Consider the following 18,482-nt stretch of genomic DNA (forward strand, 5'->3'; position numbering starts at 1 on the left):
TCCCTGTAGACATATTCCCAAGGTCATCTCTGACTCACCTCCCTTCCTAGAACATCTCCCTCGTCCCGTGTCCAAGCCTGCCACTTGCCTGTACCTGCTCCCTCAAATGACACTGCTTACACGCTTGTCTTTTTGAAGGCAGCCGCCCGCTTTACCAAGTAGCTGACGTGTCTCAGGTGGTTCAAAACAAAAGAGCTGATGGGGAGGAAACCAGGATTCTGTTTCAATGATGGGGTCTGAAGGCTCTTAGTAGGAGTCCTCATCCAGGTCTCAGGGAACTGAGAGTTTCTCATGGAGGATGTTTAACTTGGAGCCCGCCCTTGTCCTTGATGGGAGCGCGTTCCGGGTGGACACGGGCGATGCACGGAGGTGGCCGTGGCTCATTTCTGGGACTTGGAGCAGTGCCTCAGCTTCCTCGGTCCTGGGCAGACGCTGCTGTGGCAGTGGCGATCTGCGGCAGCTTTTCCTTCCCTGGTCCAGGACCAGCTTCCCACCGTGCCCAGCTCTGCCCTTCGCCCAGGGATGCTCAATCAACATAAAGTGAATTAAAAGGCCCTTGAGGCTCCTGGGTGCTAGAGCTAGTCTGGCCAGTGCTGCCCAGTGCTCTCCCTGGCTCCAGAGCCCTGCCAGGTGCCAACAGTGCCCTCCTGGGGTGGCAGGAACGGTGCCGAGGTTCTGAATGGAACACACAGTACGCATCTTCTGAGAGATGTAAGACCCTGAAGGGTAAGCCGAGACCCAGGCGGAGACAGCTGGATGGGAAAGCGGCCCACGTCACATTGGAAATCAAAGAACCTCAGACTGCACCCTTCACCCGCTGGCGGTGCCTGAGGCCACACGGTTCAAAACCCACTTCTTTCTAGAAAGGGGCTGTACTGCACTTAGCTGTCAGTCCAGTTCACATCCATTTGAATAAATTCCAGACTTTTCAGCAAGAGCAAGTTTTTAATTAGAATTGAGCAGCTGCACACTACTCTAGCAGAAGGGCAAAGGTGCTCAGAGAGGGAGGCTGAGCTAGCCCTTCACCAGCCAGCCTGTTACTGCCCTGGACCTGCTCCTGATCCAGGTAGGCCGGGGGTGGGTGGGGGTGTCCTACCACCTAGGTGCTTCCAGCCCCCGTATGTCCTGACCTGGCGGCGCATCACCCCAGTGACAGCCTCACTGTGGCCCTCTTAACCTTGACTGCCCTGCTGACTGTGCCCTTGGCACCATCGACTGTGTCCTCTCGGGGCATCCCTCCCTTCCTGTCAACCTGATAGCTCTGCTGGCTCCAAATCTAGCCACCTATTTTCAGTTGTAAAATGAGAAGCGGGGGTTAACAAGGAAACGGCCTTGGGTACTAACGGGTCAAGGCCATGCTGATATGAGTAAATTCTTTACCACCGCTGGCTTGAGGCCAGCAACTCCCCGGTACTCTGTGATCTATCTGGAACTGAGCCCAAAGGGGACTCTGTCCTCACTCCCAAGCCTGGGCACTGGGGAGTCGGCTCAGCCCTGAGTCCTCCCAGGAGCAGGGGGGCAGAGCTGAGCGGCTGCCTGGAGCTCGGCAGGAGGAGGGGCCGAGGAGGGGGAGGTGAGGAGATCCGGCTAGAGGGGAGGCTCCGACGTCTCCTTCCTTCCTGGTTCCTGCTGCAGCTGCCGCCACTGCTCAGCTCTGAGAGCAGGGAGCGGGTGGCTCGGAGACCGTGACTCAGGTGAAGCGGTGCTCGGGCCAAGGAGCACTGGCGTCCATGGACCCTGGGGTAAGGAGGCTGCTCTGGCATCAGCTGACATTCCCTGAGAGGGCTTCCTCCCACCTGAAGCTGGTGGGTCACTGCTCTGGAGATGAGGGCGGGAATGGAGCTGGAAAGAGGGCAGCCACCTGGCTCACCTCGACCTGCGCCCTCTAACAGAGTCTGCCCCTCCACGCACAAGGAGTGAGGGGCCAGGATCCCATGGGGCCAGGAAGAGGGTACAGAGATGTCCCAGTACTGGAAGAGTTTGGTAACTTCCAATGGCTAGATGCAGGAGTTTCCCCCAGATCAGCCTCTCGTAGCGTAGCATGGACCCCTCTGCCCTGACCTTCCCACCACCCGCACCCCCCACATCCCTGTCCCTCCTGACCTCAGCTCCTCAGGTGCTTGCTAGCTCCATCGGAAGATGTGAGCTGTTTCCCCAGCCTCAGGCTAACCTTGCCCCTCCAGTCCCCTCCCCCATCTCTCACACATGGAGTCTCATGCGTTATTGATCTCCCCGTGGAGTCAGGATGGCCAAGACTGGTGCCCAGGGCGCCTGTGGGCACGGCTGAGGGACCAGTGTGGACCTCAGCATGCGTCTCCATCAGCCTGTCCCCAGCTCTCTCCAGGTGGATGGTGTTTCTCAGGAGCCCCAAGGACTGGGATGGAAAAAAGGAGGTTGTGGGGGGGCGGGGCGCGCGGTGGACCGAGGGTTCGAAGTGGGCATCCTAAAAGGATGATTGATGGGGGGCCCAGGGGAAAATGGGAGCTGTCTCAGGGCTCAGTCTCTCCAGGCAGAACAATGGGAGCCCGTGAAGTAGAAGATATGGAGGTCAGTTGGTCAGGCAGCTGGGGAGCTCTGTGTGGAGCTGGGGTCAAGGGTTGGGGGGTGCTCTGTAAAAGGTTGACGGCAGGGGCACCTGCACTTCTGTGGTGGTGGTGGTGGGGTCGGGATCCCGAGGAAGAGGGGCTGGGGTGAGATCTCGCCTGCCCAGTCCCTGAATTCCTTTGCCCTATTTTGGAGGCTCTTCCTTCACTGCCCGGCTCACCTCTGATTACCCCCAGGGAATCCTCCAGAGAAAGCACCCAGTGTGTCCAAGAGCCAGAGAATGTGTGTGCCTAAGGTGGGGCGGGGCGGACTTTTCGAGGTTTTCTCTTGGCACCGGCCTGCCTGCTGCGCACTCTGCCTCTCTGGGTAGTGGCCGCAGCCGGAGGGTGTGGGCAGGGAGACCTGCCCAGAGTGGGGATGGGCTCGGGATGGGCTTGGCAGGTAAGCGGAAGATGTGCTGGGGCTCTCAAGACTCAGAGGGAGCAGGAGGGGGTGGAGGTGGGGAAGGTGACAGCCAAGTCTGTGCTAACAGCATTTCTCTCTGCTTCCAGGGCCCCCTCAGGACAAGGTGACGTCCCTCCCCTTTTGCTCTCCGTCCTCAGCAGGGAGTGGCCACTCCCTTCCCCATGGACTTCCAAGAGTGGGACCCTCCCTCCCTGGCCGAGAGCACTCAGTCTGCAAAGCCCAGCGGTGCCCAGCAGGTCTGAGGGTGGGAAGCGGGTGGGGGCGGAGGCCGGGGGGCTGGCCCTCAGGGGCCAGACAGATGTGGTGGCCTCACCGCTCCCCGCCCCCTCGTCCTTTGTCCTGGACTGCAGGCCAGCGAGCTGTGGGAGGTGGTGGAGGAGCCTCGGGGCCGGCTGGGGGCAGAGGGTATCATGCCCGAGAGGCAGGAAGGCCACCTGCTCAAGAAGAGGAAGTGGCCTCTGAAGGGCTGGCACAAGGTAGGGTGGCAGGGCAGAGGGAGGGGCCAGATGCAGGGGCCGGAAGGGATGTGGGGCCGCTGGGCAGCACAGGCTGTCTGTGTGTGAGGAGAGACTTCCGTGTGGTTGCTCTCCCCACACCCTTTCCTCTCCGTGCCCCCCACCCCGGTCCTGTTCCCTCTGGACATCCTCACAGAGATACTTCGTGCTCGAGGATGGGATTCTTCACTACGCGACAACTCGGCAAGATGTGAGTTGGGGCCTCGGCTGTGGGTGTGAGAGGAGGGGGCCCTGGGCAGGCAGGGGGCTTCTGGAATCCCCTAGAGCAAGGCCCAAATCCCAGGTGTGCCGTTTTCTGGGTGTGGGGTCTTGGGCAGGTTACTTCCCTGGGTCTCAACTCCTCACCCCTAAGGTGGAGAGAGGGTGATCACCCACTTGTAGAGTCTTTGTTGGGTGAGGGCTCTTGGGACAGTGCCAGGCTCAGATTAGTGCCCAAGACCGAGGGGCTTTATCATCCTTGTCCTCGTACCATGCTCAGGCAAGAACGAGAAACTAAAGGCCTAGACACCTGGGCTCTGCAGGAGGTTCATCGTCCTCAGCCCTGCCTGCAGACTCCCGAGGGTGGGAAGTGTTCCTCGCCCTGTGACTCCCTAGAGCTCTGGTTGTGACGTGATGTAGCAGGCTGGCCAGTGCAGGGGAGGACGACTAACATGTCCTGTTGACACTGTCACTTGAGCCTGAGGGTGAACCTGCTGCCTGACCTTCGAACCTAGCATGACCTCAAGGGGATGGTGGCCTTGAGTTGGCCCGGTGGCCTCAACTCACGTCCCTTTCCCTCTTTGGTCTCTCCATCCCAGATCACCAAGGGGAAGCTCCATGGCTCCATTGATGTCCGACTGTCGGTCATGTCCATCAACAAAAAGGCCCAGCGCATTGACCTTGACACTGAAGACAACATCTACCACCTCAAGGTGACGTCCGTGGGAGGCAGGGGGTGGCTTGCCCCCTGGCAGAGGCACTGGGTCACGCAGGAGAGAGGGGCAGGGGCCGAGGGGCCGTCTGAGTTTGACCAGAGGGGAGTTCCCACCATGTACAAGAGCCAACGGCAAACTGGCCCTGTTGGTTCTTATGTGATCAGGCACAGAGAGGGGCCTTTGCACCATCTGTGTGCTGTAGGGAGAGATCCTGCCTGCCTGGGGACCAGAACCCCAACTTCTTGCCCCTAGAAAGCAATCCTTCCCTTCATGCGTCCCTCTCGTTCTCCATCACCTCTGCAGATCAAGTCCCAGGACCTGTTCCAGAGCTGGGTGGCCCAGCTGCGTGCCCACCGCTCAGCCCAGCACCTGGATGTGCCCCGAAGCTTGCTGCCCAGCACCGCCCACTGGAAGGTAAGATGGGCCCCAGGGCAGGACCCGCTCACGTGAGGATTGAGATTCAAAGAGGAGCTGCCTTCTTGACCTTTGACTCGCCCCACAGGTTACCGGTGCCCAGCCTGCGGTATCGGGTAGTGCCTCGGCTCTGCCAGGGGTTGGACCTCGGGAGAAGGTGTCTTCCTGGCTGAGGGACAGTGATGGGCTGGACCGCTGCTCTCACGGTGAGGGACCCCTGGCCTGCATGGGGAGGGCCCATGCTCTTGTGTCTCGGTGGCATCAGCAGTCACAAGGAGGAGAAAGTGTGACCTCTTTTCCTGCTCTGGGAGCTCCCGTCTAGTGGGGGCGACAGCCTCTGCCTCTAGGCTGATCAGGTCTCCTGGGCCCTACCCCCAGAGCCTCAGGCTCACAGAGATGGTGGGGCTCTTGCTCTAAGCACATAGAGCTGGACACAGGGCTGGGACTCCTGACAAAGAAGATCCTGGGTGCCAACACAGGGAGGGGGCCTGAGGAGGAGTGCCAGGGAAGGGGTGTGTTCTGGCATCAGGTTCCTAGAGCTGAGGGCTGTGATGTTGGCCTGGGAGAGGGAAATGCAGACGGAGTCGGGAGAGCGAGGGTGAGGGCCGCCTGGCCTGTGTGGAGGCAGCGGAGGCGAAGTGTGGTCTGGGGACAGAGTGCAGACTGGGGTGCGGGTGCTCCCTGGAGGCCAAACCAGAGAGTGGTAGCCTGGAGCGGCCGTGGGCTCGTGAGTGGGAGAGGGAGGCAGTGTTGGGACTCCCCAGGCTGCTGGTGAAGTCTTTGGAGGAGGGAGGGAAGCTGGCCAGTATTGGGAGAGGGCCTTCCTCATCCATCCTTCCCACAGAACTCTCGGAGTGTCAGGGCAAGCTCCAGGAACTACACAGACTCCTCCAGAGCCTGGAGTCCCTGCACCGGATTCCCTCGGCCCCTGTCATCCCCACGCACCAGGTGAGGTCCAGACGGAGACAGGGGCCCGCCCCGGGCTCTCTCCCCTCTTGCCGCATTCATCTCCATCACCTCCCCAGACAGGTCCCCTGGCCCCCTTACATGCTGCCACTTACTGGAGAGCCACCGTCTCCCAGCTGCCCCTCCCCACTGTGTCCAGACTGCCTCCGGGCTGTCTCTCTGCCCCTTTGGAGCGACCCCTTCCCCCTGTGCCCAGGCAGCTGCCAGGCTGTCGGTCTTCTGCTTCCTCCTCCTTGGCCGTCCACCTCTCTCTTGGCTTCGGGGGTCTTCTCCACCCTGAGACCGAAACTCACCCACCTCAACTTGCCAGGCCTCGGTGACGACGGAGAGACCCAAGAAGGGGAAGCGGACCAGCCGCATGTGGTGCACACAGAGCTTTGCCAAGGACGACACCATCGGGCGGGTGAGGTGGTCCCTGAGACGCTGGGTGGGAGGCACTGAAGGAGGCTGGGCCCTTCCACCCTTCCCCTTCACCCACAGGTGGGTCGTCTCCATGGCTCAGTTCCTAACCTGTCTCGCTACCTGGAGTCCCGAGACCCCTCGGGCCCCCGAGGGCTGCCGCCCCCAGACTATGCCCACCTGCAGCGCAGCTTCTGGGCCCTGGCCCAGAAGGGTGAGTGTGAGCTGGAGCAGGTTGGGGGAGGGGGAGAGAGAGGAAGGGAGTCTGATGGCCGGCCCTGCCCCCACAGTGCACAGCTCGCTCAGCAGCGTCCTGGCCGCCCTCACTGCTGAACGGGACCGACTGAGGGACCTGTACCCGAGTTTGGAGCCATCCAGGCTGGGGGTGAGCCTGGGGATGGGGTGGTCAGTGGGAGGAGCGGCCTGAAGATGGCAGGCCTGGGCAGGCCTAGGGGTGGTCGCAGGGCTGGACCAGGAAGGGGGTTGGTTGAGGCAGGCCCTGCCTGACAGACCTTCAGTGTGTGTGGGGGGGGCTTCCCCTATCCCCATCCTGTACTGGCTCCCTCACTCTCTCCCCGCAGGTCTCTGAGACTTCAGCCGGCCCGAGGCGCCTCCACTCGTTGTCCATCTCCTCCGACACCACTGCAGACTCCTTCAGCTCCCTCAATCCCGAGGAGGTGGGAGCTGGGTGGACGGTGGGGCCCTCCTTTCTCAGCAGGAGTGAAGGCAGGGTTCGCTTTCAGACCTGAAACTCCAGCCCCTTTTGCAGAACACAGGCAGCAGCCGTATCCAGATCATTTCTTAATAATGTGTAGAGCGCTTTTAAGTCAGGACCTCGTGAGGAAGTCGATTCTTACCCTCAAGTTCACAGATAAGGAAACTGAGCCTTAATGGATCTAATGATGGGCCCAGGCTCCTGTACTATATGGGTTTGAATTTGGCTGTACTGCATGCCAGCCTCGTGACCCTGAGTCTTTTAATGTACAGAGTGGGGGTTATAATGGCACCTACCTTGCAGAGTGAGTGTCGGGACTGAGTTGACACATGCCAAGGGCGTAGAGCTGGGCTCAGAGCCAGTGCCGGGAAGTGCAGGCAGTTATTGTGGAACCTGTGTCTCTTTACTCCCAGGCCGGGATCTTTCCCCAGGCCTCGTACCCCATGATGCTCACTCCCCTCCACATCTCCTCCTGCTCTGCACGACTCAGACAGTAAAAGTCCCCAGTTACACTTCCTCTCGAGGGAACTGTCAGGCCAGGGGAGCTTGGCCTGACTCTCCTGGCTGGGCCTCAGGCTGACACCAGTCTTGCTCCCAACAGCAAGAAGCTCTGTACATGAAGGGGCGAGAGCTGACCCCCCAGCTGTCCCAGAGCAGCGTCCTATCCCTTGCTGACTCCCACACAGAGTTCTTTGATGCCTGTGAGGTTCTCCTCTCTGCCAGCTCTTCTGAGAATGAGGTGAGGGAAGGGAGAAGTTGCCTGTGAGAGGGGAGGGACCCTGGGAATAGAGGGCTGGGGTTCCGGGAGACTAGAGTCAGTAGATCCCCAAGTCCTTTCTAATCAGCTCAGCCGCTCTCTCTGGGAACATGGCCAGACCTGCTGGGTTTGTGTGGCCCTGCTTGGAAATCTCTGCTAAGGACCCCTCTTCCAGTTTGATGTGCTCTATCTTCATGGGTTCTCCTGAAACTGCTGCCTCAGCTGTACCCCCAGTCATCTTTCTGTGACCCCATTTCAGCCTCTGCACTCCCTTGACCCTTACCTTCCCAACCCTGGACCCCAGGAATCCCTTACTTCCCTCCCTTCATGTCCACCAGGTCCCTGAGATGGGGGCCCTCTCCCTCCCAAGGTGGCAGGGCACACCATGACACCAGGCCTCCTGGGGCAGTGTCTTAGGGTTCAGACCCCCCAAATATGTTCTCTTCCCCTTCCCACCAAAGGGCTAGCTGGGCAGATTCTCGCCAGGCCCTGGGTACTGCCCAGCTGCCCGGGGAGGCCTAGTCTGCCCGGCCTGTCATCTGTCCCGGCCCAGGGCTCGGAGGAGGAGGAATCGTGCACCAGTGAAGTCACCACCAGCCTGTCCGAGGAGGTGCTGGATCTCCGGGGAGCCGAGCGCTGTCAGAAAGGTACCCACCTGGCGAGCAGGAGGGAGGGCTGGAGGTGGGCCCGGAAAAGGAGCGTGCCGGGCCCAGGCCCCTTGGGAAGTTGTCCCTTGTAGGACTGGTGGGCTGATGGCTTTGGACGTTGACTCCAGGGTGACTCTGGAAGTGAGGAAGGCTCAGCTATGATCTGGGTTCCAGCGGTGGCTCTGCAGGGTGGGGCTGGCTCAGCTTGGGGCCGGCCTCCACACTGGGCTTCTGAGGAGGCTCACGTGGGCCTCCGTGAGGCGGAAGAGCCCACTTTGCCACCTTTTATTATAGCAGCCTGGCTTTGTAGTGTCATTTTACTCCCAGGCGCCTGTTTGCTTGTCTGTACGACGGGCTGGATAACCTGCATCCTGACCTTGGTTTCTGTGTTTATGAAAGGGAGTGGAAGCCAAGGATGGGACTCAGGAAGGGGTTCTGGGGTTCAGGGTTTCCGTTTCCAACAGTGGGAAGCGTCCTCTGGTTCTTAGCCCTGTGCCCACCTAAATCCCCGGGAGCTCCTCAAGAGTTAGCCCCCTGCCACCTGCCCCGGCTCCTTGTAGTGAGTCGAGCCTGAAGCCTGGGAGTGAGCACACCTCGGGGCGCTGCAGGAGCTTAGGAGGGGCCCCGAAGTGGTGTGCAGCAAAGGAGAGGGACAGGCGAGTTGTGTTCCAGGAGCAGCCGTGGGGCCGCCCCGCCGCCGATGCCTGCCAGCTGCCAGCGGGCCCGGCACTGACGTGAGCTTGTGGAACATCCTGCGGAACAACATTGGCAAGGACCTGTCCAAGGTGTCGATGCCAGTGCAGCTCAACGAGCCGCTCAACACCCTGCAGCGGCTCTGCGAGGAGCTGGAGTACAGCAGCCTCCTAGACCGGGCCAGCCGCACCGCCGACCCCTGCGAGCGCATGGTACGCCGGCCCCGGCGGCTGCCACCTCCCACGATGCGTCTCCCAGCCCCATCCTCGCCCGGGTGAGGTGGCCGTGGGGTAGCATCTCCGTTGATCCCCTGGTGCTCCGCCCCCTTTAGGTGTACATTGCAGCCTTCGCGGTGTCTGCCTACTCCTCCACGTACCACCGGGCGGGCTGCAAGCCCTTCAACCCTGTCCTGGGGGAGACCTATGAGTGTGAGCGCCCTGACCGAGGCTTCCGCTTCATCAGTGAGCAGGTGCAGGCCAGGAAGAAGCGGGCTGGCGGGGGAGCCGTGTGGATGAGGCCAGGGAGGATCCAGGCTTCAGGGGGCCAGGGCAGGGGTGAGAACACCCTGCAGATGGGCAGTCAGGAAAGGAGGTCCCCACTCCTTGAAATACCTGCATCGTGTTCTGGGTCAAGGAAGCTCATAGAAGGTTATTCTTGAGCTCAGTCTTGAAGGGTGGATTGGAGGTGGCCAAGTGTGCAAGGAGGTGGGAGACCAGGCTGTTCCAGGCAGTGTAAAGGGATGGATGGAGCACCTTTGGAAAGAGTTAGAGACCAGGCTGGAAGACAAGGCAGGACCAAACCTTGAGAAGCCCTGTGGGTGAATATAAGGAACAGTTCATTGGTTGGCTTTTAAATCCTGAAGGTCACGGGAAGTCATGGGAGGGTTTTAAGCAGTAGAGCGACATTCTTAGAATTGCACTTTGTAGGGAACACTCAGGCAGTGGTGGGCGCCAGGGGATGGGGAGAGGCAAGGAGAGCCCTGGAGGGGAGTGAGCGAGAAGGGAGAAAGTTGGGGCTTGTGGGAAAGGAGAGGATGGTGGAATTTGGGTGGTGGCCAAGGATGACAGGGACAAGAGACCTGGAACTAGCTGGTCTTCTGGTTCACAGGGGAACTGGGGGTGGAAGTGAGGGGTGTTGGGGGCCTGGGGTCAGGAGCAAGACCCCACGGTCCTCAGGAGCAGCCTCCAGATAACTTCTTTGCTCCTCAAGGTCTCCCATCACCCCCCCATCTCAGCGTGCCATGCAGAATCTGAGAACTTCATCTTCTGGCAAGGTGCAAGTTGGAGCCGGGAGTGAAGGGCAGATGGGGAGGGGCTGGAACACCCTCTGGTCTTACCTCCTGCTGTTGCTTTTCCTTCCCCAACCCAACTCTAGACATGAAGTGGAAGAACAAGTTCTGGGGCAAATCCCTGGAGATTGTGCCTGTTGGGACAGTCAACGTGAGCCTGCCCAGGTGAGTGTTCCTAAGTGCTGGGCAGCCGGGCCCAGCCCACAGGCCATGCTCCGGGCTGGGATGGGGAGGTATCCTGAAGCTGCTCGGGCGGGGGGCAGTGTCTGGACACTCTACAGCCATGTTTACAGCAGTTGTCAGTAAAGAAAGGGGAAAGTCTTAGAGCTGGAAGGGCTCATCAAGGCCATCTGACCAAGAGGCTTTCACAATTTTTGACCATGACTCACAGTAAGGAATGCATCTGAGACTTGAAGCCAGGGTACTATAACACACACACACACACACACACACACACATACACACAGAAATCTAAAGTAGTTTTAGGACGAGTCACAAACTGTATTTGAAGCACCCGCACCTAGCTCATCTTACAGATGGGGAACTGTAACCAGAGGCCAGTACAAGGGGTGCAGGAGACCCTGGGCTTCAGGGTCAACAGTCCTGGGTGGGAGTCTTAGTTCTGCCACTTAACAGTTATGCAGTAGCAAAAATACTTGAGTCTGCTCGTCTATAAAATAAGAGTAATAAGCAATAGCCAGCAGAAGTGGATGGTAAACAGGCTGTTGTATATGATCAGCCCACCGTGGTCCCCGGCATCCAAGAGTAGGGACACTGTCTATGTTTTCACTCCCATGACTTAGGCATTTAGGAGCTTTCTCAGCAAATGGAGATGTGTTAGTTGAGTACTCTCTGGGAAGGCTGCTCTACTTAATAAATATGTCATCCTTCATGGAAGGGCCACGAGCTGGAACCAGGACGCCGGGGTTCCTTCCCCAGACCCACGTGACCTGCTCAGATGAGAGAGACACTCCCCGGGTCAGGGTAGCACTTGTTCCCCAGGGCCAGCCAGCTGCCCCTCACCCACCCTGCTCTCTCTCTCTCAGGTTTGGGGACCACTTTGAGTGGAATAAGGTGACGTCCTGCATTCACAACATCCTCAGTGGCCAGCGCTGGATCGAGCACTACGGGGAGGTGCTCATCCGAAACACGCAGGACAGCTCCTGCCACTGCAAGCTCACCTTCTGCAAGGTGGGCAGCCCCCTGCCCCCACTCCCTGCCCCAGCAGCCCCTCCACTAGGAGGGGAGGGGACCGCTTCCTAAGCCCCCTGCCCCACCCCCACGCCAGGCCAAGTACTGGAGCTCCAACGTCCACGAGGTACAGGGGGCTGTGTTCAGCCGGAGTGGCCGTGTCCTCCACCGACTCTTTGGAAAGTGGCATGAGGGGCTGTACCGTGGACCCCCACCGGGCGGTCAGTGCATCTGGAAGCCCAGTAAGTGGGGTGCTCGGGGCGGGCTGGGCAGGGGTGAGGGCAGCTGCGCACAGTCCACCTGCCCCAGCCCCCTGCCTTCCCCCTAGACTCAATGCCCCCAAACTATGAGCGAAACTTCGGCTTCACTCAGTTTGCCTTGGAGCTGAATGAGCTGACTGCAGAGCTGAAACGGTCCCTGCCTTCCACGGATACGCGGCTCCGGCCAGACCAGAGGTCAGTGCCAGGTGGGAGCCACTCTGGAAGCACCGGGCTTCTCCCAGGGACTGTATCCTTCCTTCTTGGTGTTGCCTCAGGGAGATGGGACCTGTCTGAGGGCAGAACTGGGCAGGGACAGAAGCCTTGGATTGATTTGGGGGCCCCTGAGGGTGGGGCGGTTCCACTGACGGCAGTCTGGGTGCCCAGGTACCTGGAGGAGGGGAACATACAGGCGGCCGAGGCCCAGAAGAGAAGGATCGAGCAGCTTCAGCGAGACAGGCGCAAAGTGATGGAGGAGAACAACATTGTCCACCAGGCGCGCTTCTTCAGGTGCCCCCGTGCCCCCTCGACCACCACCCCTTGCTGCTCCGCCTTTCTCTGAACTCAGGGCCGCCCCCTCCCCACTAGTCCCTTGCTGCTTTGAGTGGGGCCCATGGTGTGAGGCAACGTCTCGGGACCGGCCTCAGTGCTGGACGCTCACCCCTCCCCTTCCCCGGCCCCTTCCTCCCAGGCGGCAGACGGACAGCAGCGGGAAGGAGTGGTGGGTGACTAACAACACGTACTGGCGGCTGCGGGCCGAGCCGGGCTACGGGAACCTGGACGGGGCCGTGCTCTGGTAGCCCAGGCCCCGGGGGCAGGAGGCCTCGGTTCCTCCCTCCTGCCCCCACGGACACATGGACGGGGCCAGGCTCTCCCACTCGCTGCCCTGGAGACTGAAGGGGCAGCCCTGGCTCTGGCCCTCTCCCCTCTGCCGGCCAGAGGGGCTTCATCTCAGCCCATCTCCCACCCCTTGTTTGGGGTGGGAAGCAGGATTCCCCAGTCTTGTTGCCCCCAGACAACCGGCATGTAAGACCCTCCTTGCTCTGCCATCCGCCTTCCTTCCCTCCTGGGGTTCCTGGGGGAGTCTCCAGGCCCTCAAGATCTTCCCCATTTCAGTGCCTTCCTAGGACACAGGGGACCCCTTGATGCTCCCCAGGCTTCCTCAGCCCAGGACTCTGGCCCCTGCTGTGAGGCTGTGTGGTTGGAGTGAGTGAAGGAGAGGGGATGGCCTTTTCTCCCACCCCTGTCCCTCCCATGCCCCATCTCTAGCATCTTCTCTCCATGCCCTGGCCCAGGGGGGCTCCCTTTGCTTGGCCCTGGCAGTCTCTCCCATCCTCCCGGATCCCCTTATCCCAAACCACAAAAAGCCTGCAGCCGCCAGCTCCTTCGTCCCTGGTCCTCAAGTGGCTTCCTTCAGTCTCAGCTCAGCGGATCCCCCCAGAGCAGGCAGGGCAGGAAGGGTACCTGGCCTCTGACCCACCAGGAGTGAGCGAGCACGTGTGCGTGTCTGTGTAGAAGTGTGTGTGTCTGTGTGCCTGTGTACTGCTTGCGGGCGAGCAGGATTCCTCATGTAGGCCGGACGTCCTGCTCCCGTTGCTGCTCATCTTACCAGTCTGCCTCTGATAAAGGTGAATTGCTATGACATTCCAAGCTCCAATAAAGACTGTCTCAAACTCTGGCCTGTGACCATTCCTTTAAAAACACGTGTGCTCAAGCTCAGGCTTTTCTCGAGGCTCAGCTGGTAAAAAACCTGCCTGCTAATGCAGGATGCACAAGAGACTCAGGTTCAATCCCTCGGTTGGGAAGATCCTCTGGAGAAGGAAATGGCAACCCACTCCAGTATTCTTGCCTGGAGAATTCCATGGACGGAGGAGCCTGGAGCTATAGTCCATGGGGTCACAAAGAGTCGGACACGACTGAGCGATTTCACTTTCAGAGCCTCCAGTCACTTCCATTTTAATGCTGGCTTTCGGGCGGATATTTTAAAAGAGAAATTTCAAATACATCCATTGCTTCTGAGTTTCTCAGGGAAAACCCAGACTCTTCAACCAGGCAGAAACCTGTGTGGTCCCTGTCCCCCACCCCCAGCATCCTTGGTCAGGTCTGTGCTCACCCTCTCACTCCCTTGGTGACTTTTCAAGGAAAGGAGTGGGGAGGGGAGGGACGGGAGAACAGGGCAAGCTGCATTTCTCCACACCACCCCCCACCACCTCCCAGGTCCAAACCCTAGCCCTGTTACTCCAGAGTTGTTCTGACCTTGACCAAGTGCTTCACCTTTCTGTTCAGAGACTCTGTTCCCTCATTTGGCTTCCTTTATGTCTTAGAGGAGAACGTATGTCCAGGCTCCTGATTTCATTAGTGGTCTCCTAGCCCCTCAGCCCACCCCACTGTCCCCACAGGCTCTGCTCTGGTGTAAGGGGTGTCCCAAGAGGAGGTCATGCTTTCCCAGGAGAACAGCAAGAACAGAGGGGTCCCCTGAGCTAAAACAGCCCCTCCAGGGCTAGTCCCTTTCTTCTTCCCGCGCCTCCAGCCCCACCCCCACCCCGCCCACCGCCACCCCTGGGAGGGGTGTGGTCCACATTTCCACAGTTTATTTACAGAAGGTGCTAAAAGGAACAGGTTTGTCCTGACACCATGCACCAGAAATAACCTCAATCCATTCCAGAAAAAGCCGAAGCCTGCACACATTCAGGATCTTTTTAAAACAAGATGTGCTGTCTTCCTCCCCACCCTTCCTACCCAGAGTCACACACAGCCTGACCGACCAGCCTATGTTCAACTCCCACGTGTTTTAAGAACTAGGGTTTCAAACAGACCAAATTTCAAAGGTATTTTTCTAATGGAGACAGGAGACTAGGTGCAACTCCTCTGCCCACAGGAACCAGGTCATCTGTGGCTTTTGCCATGGAGACCAGTATCCTCTCTCCTCCCCAGTGCCAGCTCAACGGTGGGAGGGAAGGTACTCAGGCTGGTTTTGCTCCTGCTGTGGCATTCCAGCTGGAGGACCCATGTCTCTCAGAAGCCCTCCCCACCCAGCCAGGGTCTGGTACTCGGCTGCTGATGGGGGCGCTTGGGCCGGGCTGAGGGGAGCCCAGATTTCTGACTGCAGGCTGCGCTCAGTGGACAGTGTGAAGGGGAGGAAGTGACTGTGGGTACAGAGGGTGGTGGCCACCTCCCGGGCACCAGGAAGACAGGCCTGGAGGGTGCTCGAGTCTGCTCTGAGGAAGGCAGGCCAGGCCCCCTTCTCAAGCCCTCTCCATCCAGTCTGAGGATGGAGGCACAGGAGGACTGCTCCCTGTGGGCCTCAGGGCAGCCCAGCCCAGACCCCGGGCCTTGTTCAGAGGATGTGGCAGTCCCAGGCAGAGGGGAGGATGTGGGCTCAACGGCCCATATTTTGACTCAGCTTGGGAAAGAGGCAAGGTGGGACACACCAGTTTGTAAAGCCAGGGGCCTGTTTCCCCGGATGAGCAAAGATCAGAGCTTGCACAGCAGAAGAAAACCAGAGCCCAAGGATGGTGGCAGAGGGTGAGGGAGGCAGGCAAGAACCATTGGTCTTCAGCTCACCTGCCGTGGACCCTCCAACCCCAAATCGCTCCACCTAGAGAGATTAAAGTTATCTTTTAAAACTGAACGACTGAAGAAGCCACCCACGCGCCCACCCGGAAGAGTGAATAAGACATGTCCAGTGGAAAGTGTGTTTCGGACCAGAGGACTGATGTGAATTGATTCGCACCCATTCTCTATTTGTTGAAGTTGGTAGCATTTAAGTACAAACTCATGTCCCCAGCATTTTGTTTGTTTTTTTTAGTTGACATTTTGCAGTTTTTTTAATGTGAAACTTTAACTGCTGTCAAAACTTGAGTTGAAATCAAGTTATCAATTATCTTGGTTTTTATAGATATAGATGAAATTTGTTACTAAAAGTTGCAAATCAGTGGTTTAATCTTAAAAAAAAAAAAACCGTAACGACTGAGTTGCTGTTGGGGATACCCAGGTAGCAAGGGGCAAAAAAAGGCCAGAAACACTTAAAACTTGCCGCCTCCCCCATTCCCTGGATCTTCTGAATAAAGGGGGGTTTGGCGTGTGTGTGTGTGTGTGTGTGTATGTGTGTGTTTGTAGTGAACCGCAGAGGGGAGGGAGTGCTGAACCAGGGTTAGGCCGGGAGCCTGTGTCAAAGGTAAACATAATCGAACTTTAAAGTGGTGAAAACAGATTTTCCTCACTGACTACCGACAGGAGGGGAAAGAGCTGAGCCCCATTCTGATCTGTGCAGAGGACCCTGGGCGGTTAAGGGTAGCATGAAGGAGTGGGGAAGGGCAGTGGGGTCTCAAGCAGCTTCGGAGAAGAGAAAACTACAGTGTTAGGAGTGTCAGTGTGATGAGGCCAGGGTGCCCATGAGTGGCAATTATCTCAGGATTCTGTCCTCTGAGAGAGACCAGGAGACATGGCCTCTATCTTTCCTGATGAGTGACTTCAAGAAGTGGCATTCAGGTTTTTGTGAAAAACACTCTTGTTGGAGGAGGAAAGACAAAGGAAGGAATCACAATGACAAGCCCTGTTTAGTAAATACTCTAAGAAAGGGAGGTCAGGGGCTGGGTCAGGGTTGGGTCAGTGAATTCTGCTGGCAGCATTGAGCTTTCCCAGGCAGGCATCCTGAGGGGGACTGGGGTCAGCCTAGGGACGAAGGGCTGGGTTTGATCATCTCCTAGTGCAGGTGTTCGGGTGGAGTCGTTATGTGCTGATCTGTAGCTCTCAGGGGGCACTTCACATTCCCTTCTGGAGAACAGAGTGCGGATCTGATCCCCTCAAGCTGGAGGCACCCCCTCCTTGCTCCCCGACACCATGCGGCCCACGTGGCCATGAGAGGGGCTTTCCCACCCGCTCCACGGCTGGGAGAAGGAGCGCCACGTCGGGCGGTGGTGGGGATGCCCTCAGGGTCTGACCAACGCCCACTCAGGATGCGAAGGTCCTGGTGCCTGACTCTAAGTCCGCTGGTTTCAGTCTGTCCCCAAAAGGGTACACAGCTCTCCTGTCCTCGGTGCTCTCATTCTAGTCTCGTTCTCCACAAGCATCTTAAAGATCCTGGGTCACATTTCCTGGGATCCTTTTTAGGGAACGTTCAGGGGGCCCCATGTGGCTGGTCATTAGTTTAATGATACCCCCTTCCTGGAAAGGACCTGCTGATCAACTGACTTTCCCCTTCAGAGGCCCTCCGGTTCCAGCATGGGCAGAGGAGGAGATGGGGCTTAGCGCTCTCCCCTCTGGGGCTGACTCTGTGCCCCTTAGGTGGTCAGGGAGGGCAGAGGGACTTTACAGGGATCCTCACAGGCTGGCCTGAGCTGAGGCTTGCTTACCTCTTCCTCACTCAGACTCTTCACTTGGCCAATTGACCTAAAAGTTCAGGGACTGATCCACCCTGCTTCTTGCCATCCTCCCCTCACCTGCTCCCTCAGAGCCCATGTAGAGAGGGGTTATTGAGCACTCTCAAGATCCCCATTACAACAGGGTCAGCTTGGCATGGGGCTCTGGGCAGGGTGCCCCTGGGGGCTGAGAGAATCTTGGTGGTGAAATTTGGAGTTAATGAGACTATCCATGCCTCATGAACATATGCCATCATGTAGTACAAAATCCAGGTTGCTGGAAGATGCTTTTGGGACCTAACGTATTTGGAAGGATGCTTTCCTATGGATAAATCTAGATTGTTGGCACTATGCCCCATGATGCCAGGATGCTGGGCCTTGCTGGTTCCTAATAGGAGAGGCCTCTCAGGGTGATGGGTGGGTTGGACTATGGCAGAGGCCGTAGGTGGAAGAAGAAATTGGAAGGATCTGGACAGGAGCCAGAAGGAGAGAGAATGCAAAGAGCTGGCCTCAGAATCCCTGTATCCAGGATGGAGGCAGTGAGATTCTTCAAGCATCCTCTAGAGGGCGTCTGGGTGTCTTGAAAGGACCGATTCAGGCACATCCTGAGTAGCTGGCTGCACCCAGGATGCACGCAGGGTGCTTGAGATTCTTCAAGCATCCTCTAGAGGGCGCCTGGGTGTCTTGAAAGGACCGATCGATTCAGGCACATCCTGAGTAGCTGGCTGCCCCCACTGTTGGCTCAGAGCATCAGACCCCTACGATTTTCAGCAGCTGGTGCCCAGCTCACAGCACAGACACTATTTATCAGCAGTGCCCACAACCCCTGTCCACCTTCACTGTTTTTTCTTTTTTAATATTTATTTGGCTGCGCTGGGTCTTAGTTATTGCATGCGAACTCTTAGTTGTGGCATATGGGATGTAGTTCCCTGACCAGGGATCAAACCCCTGCATTAGGAGCACAGTCTTAGCCACTGGACCACCAGGGAAGTCCCCACCTTTATTTTTCAGAAAACACTCACTGGGCCAGGAAACCCCCTTTCCTGGGAAACCCAAGTGTCCCCAGCCACACCCAGAAACTGCCCTGCAGGTCTGGGGGCATGTGGCCAAACCCCGTCTGCTGGTGCCGCCTCACAGTCAGACAACTGCCCCAGGGGCTGTTTTAAGACACCCCCCACCCCACGCAGAGCCCTCATAAGAGAATTTGCTCCTAAGTTTCCACTAAGTTTCTATTAACACCTTTCCTGCTTCTGTAGCCCTTAGATCCATCTCTCACTGGGGCAGGAAACTCTGAATTAGTCTTGTCCCCTAACTTTGAACTTCCAAAGAGAAAGGCAGGTAGAAGGCAGACTAGGAA

General features: G+C 58.2%; 1 protein-coding gene across 2 annotated transcripts; it reads left to right on the forward strand.

Annotated features, from left to right (window-relative positions):
- The first annotated feature begins 70 nt into the window (after positions 1-70).
- OSBPL7 (oxysterol binding protein like 7) lies at positions 71-13,443 on the forward strand. 2 transcript variants are annotated; one of them, XM_061391604.1, is made up of 23 exons: positions 71-1,742; positions 3,096-3,245; positions 3,360-3,485; positions 3,661-3,714; positions 4,322-4,435; positions 4,742-4,852; positions 4,941-5,058; positions 5,697-5,800; positions 6,129-6,221; positions 6,299-6,431; positions 6,508-6,602; positions 6,799-6,894; positions 7,534-7,671; positions 8,243-8,336; positions 9,009-9,241; positions 9,361-9,498; positions 10,239-10,302; positions 10,404-10,482; positions 11,364-11,508; positions 11,606-11,750; positions 11,837-11,963; positions 12,153-12,275; positions 12,457-13,443. In XM_061391604.1, exons 2-23 carry the CDS (start codon positions 3,171-3,173, stop codon positions 12,563-12,565), a joined length of 2,514 nt encoding a protein of 837 aa, XP_061247588.1. In that variant the 5' UTR covers positions 71-1,742; positions 3,096-3,170; the 3' UTR covers positions 12,566-13,443. The 2 variants fall into 2 exon arrangements, 1 of the variants encoding a protein (XP_061247588.1); XR_009731371.1 differs by lacking the exon at positions 12,457-13,443 and having other exon boundaries at positions 11,881-11,963; positions 12,153-12,241.
- The last annotated feature ends 5,039 nt before the right edge of the window (positions 13,444-18,482 follow it).

Source organism: Bos javanicus, chromosome 19 (assembly GCF_032452875.1).
Source record: "Bos javanicus breed banteng chromosome 19, ARS-OSU_banteng_1.0, whole genome shotgun sequence".
NCBI lineage: Eukaryota > Metazoa > Chordata > Mammalia > Artiodactyla > Bovidae > Bos > Bos javanicus.

What these genes read in the sequence shown, in the direction of transcription:
- OSBPL7 (XM_061391604.1), top strand. Translation starts at nt 3,171, where the DNA reads ATGGACTTCCAAGAGTGGGACCCTCCCTCCCTGGCCGAGAGCACTCAG. An exon ending in CCAGCACCGCCCACTGGAAG is followed by an intron (nt 4,853 to 4,940) that starts GTAAGATGGGCC and finishes CTCGCCCCACAG; the next exon opens with GTTACCGGTGCCCAGCCTGC. An exon ending in TCCGCTTCATCAGTGAGCAG is followed by an intron (nt 9,499 to 10,238) that starts GTGCAGGCCAGG and finishes TTGCTCCTCAAG; the next exon opens with GTCTCCCATCACCCCCCCAT.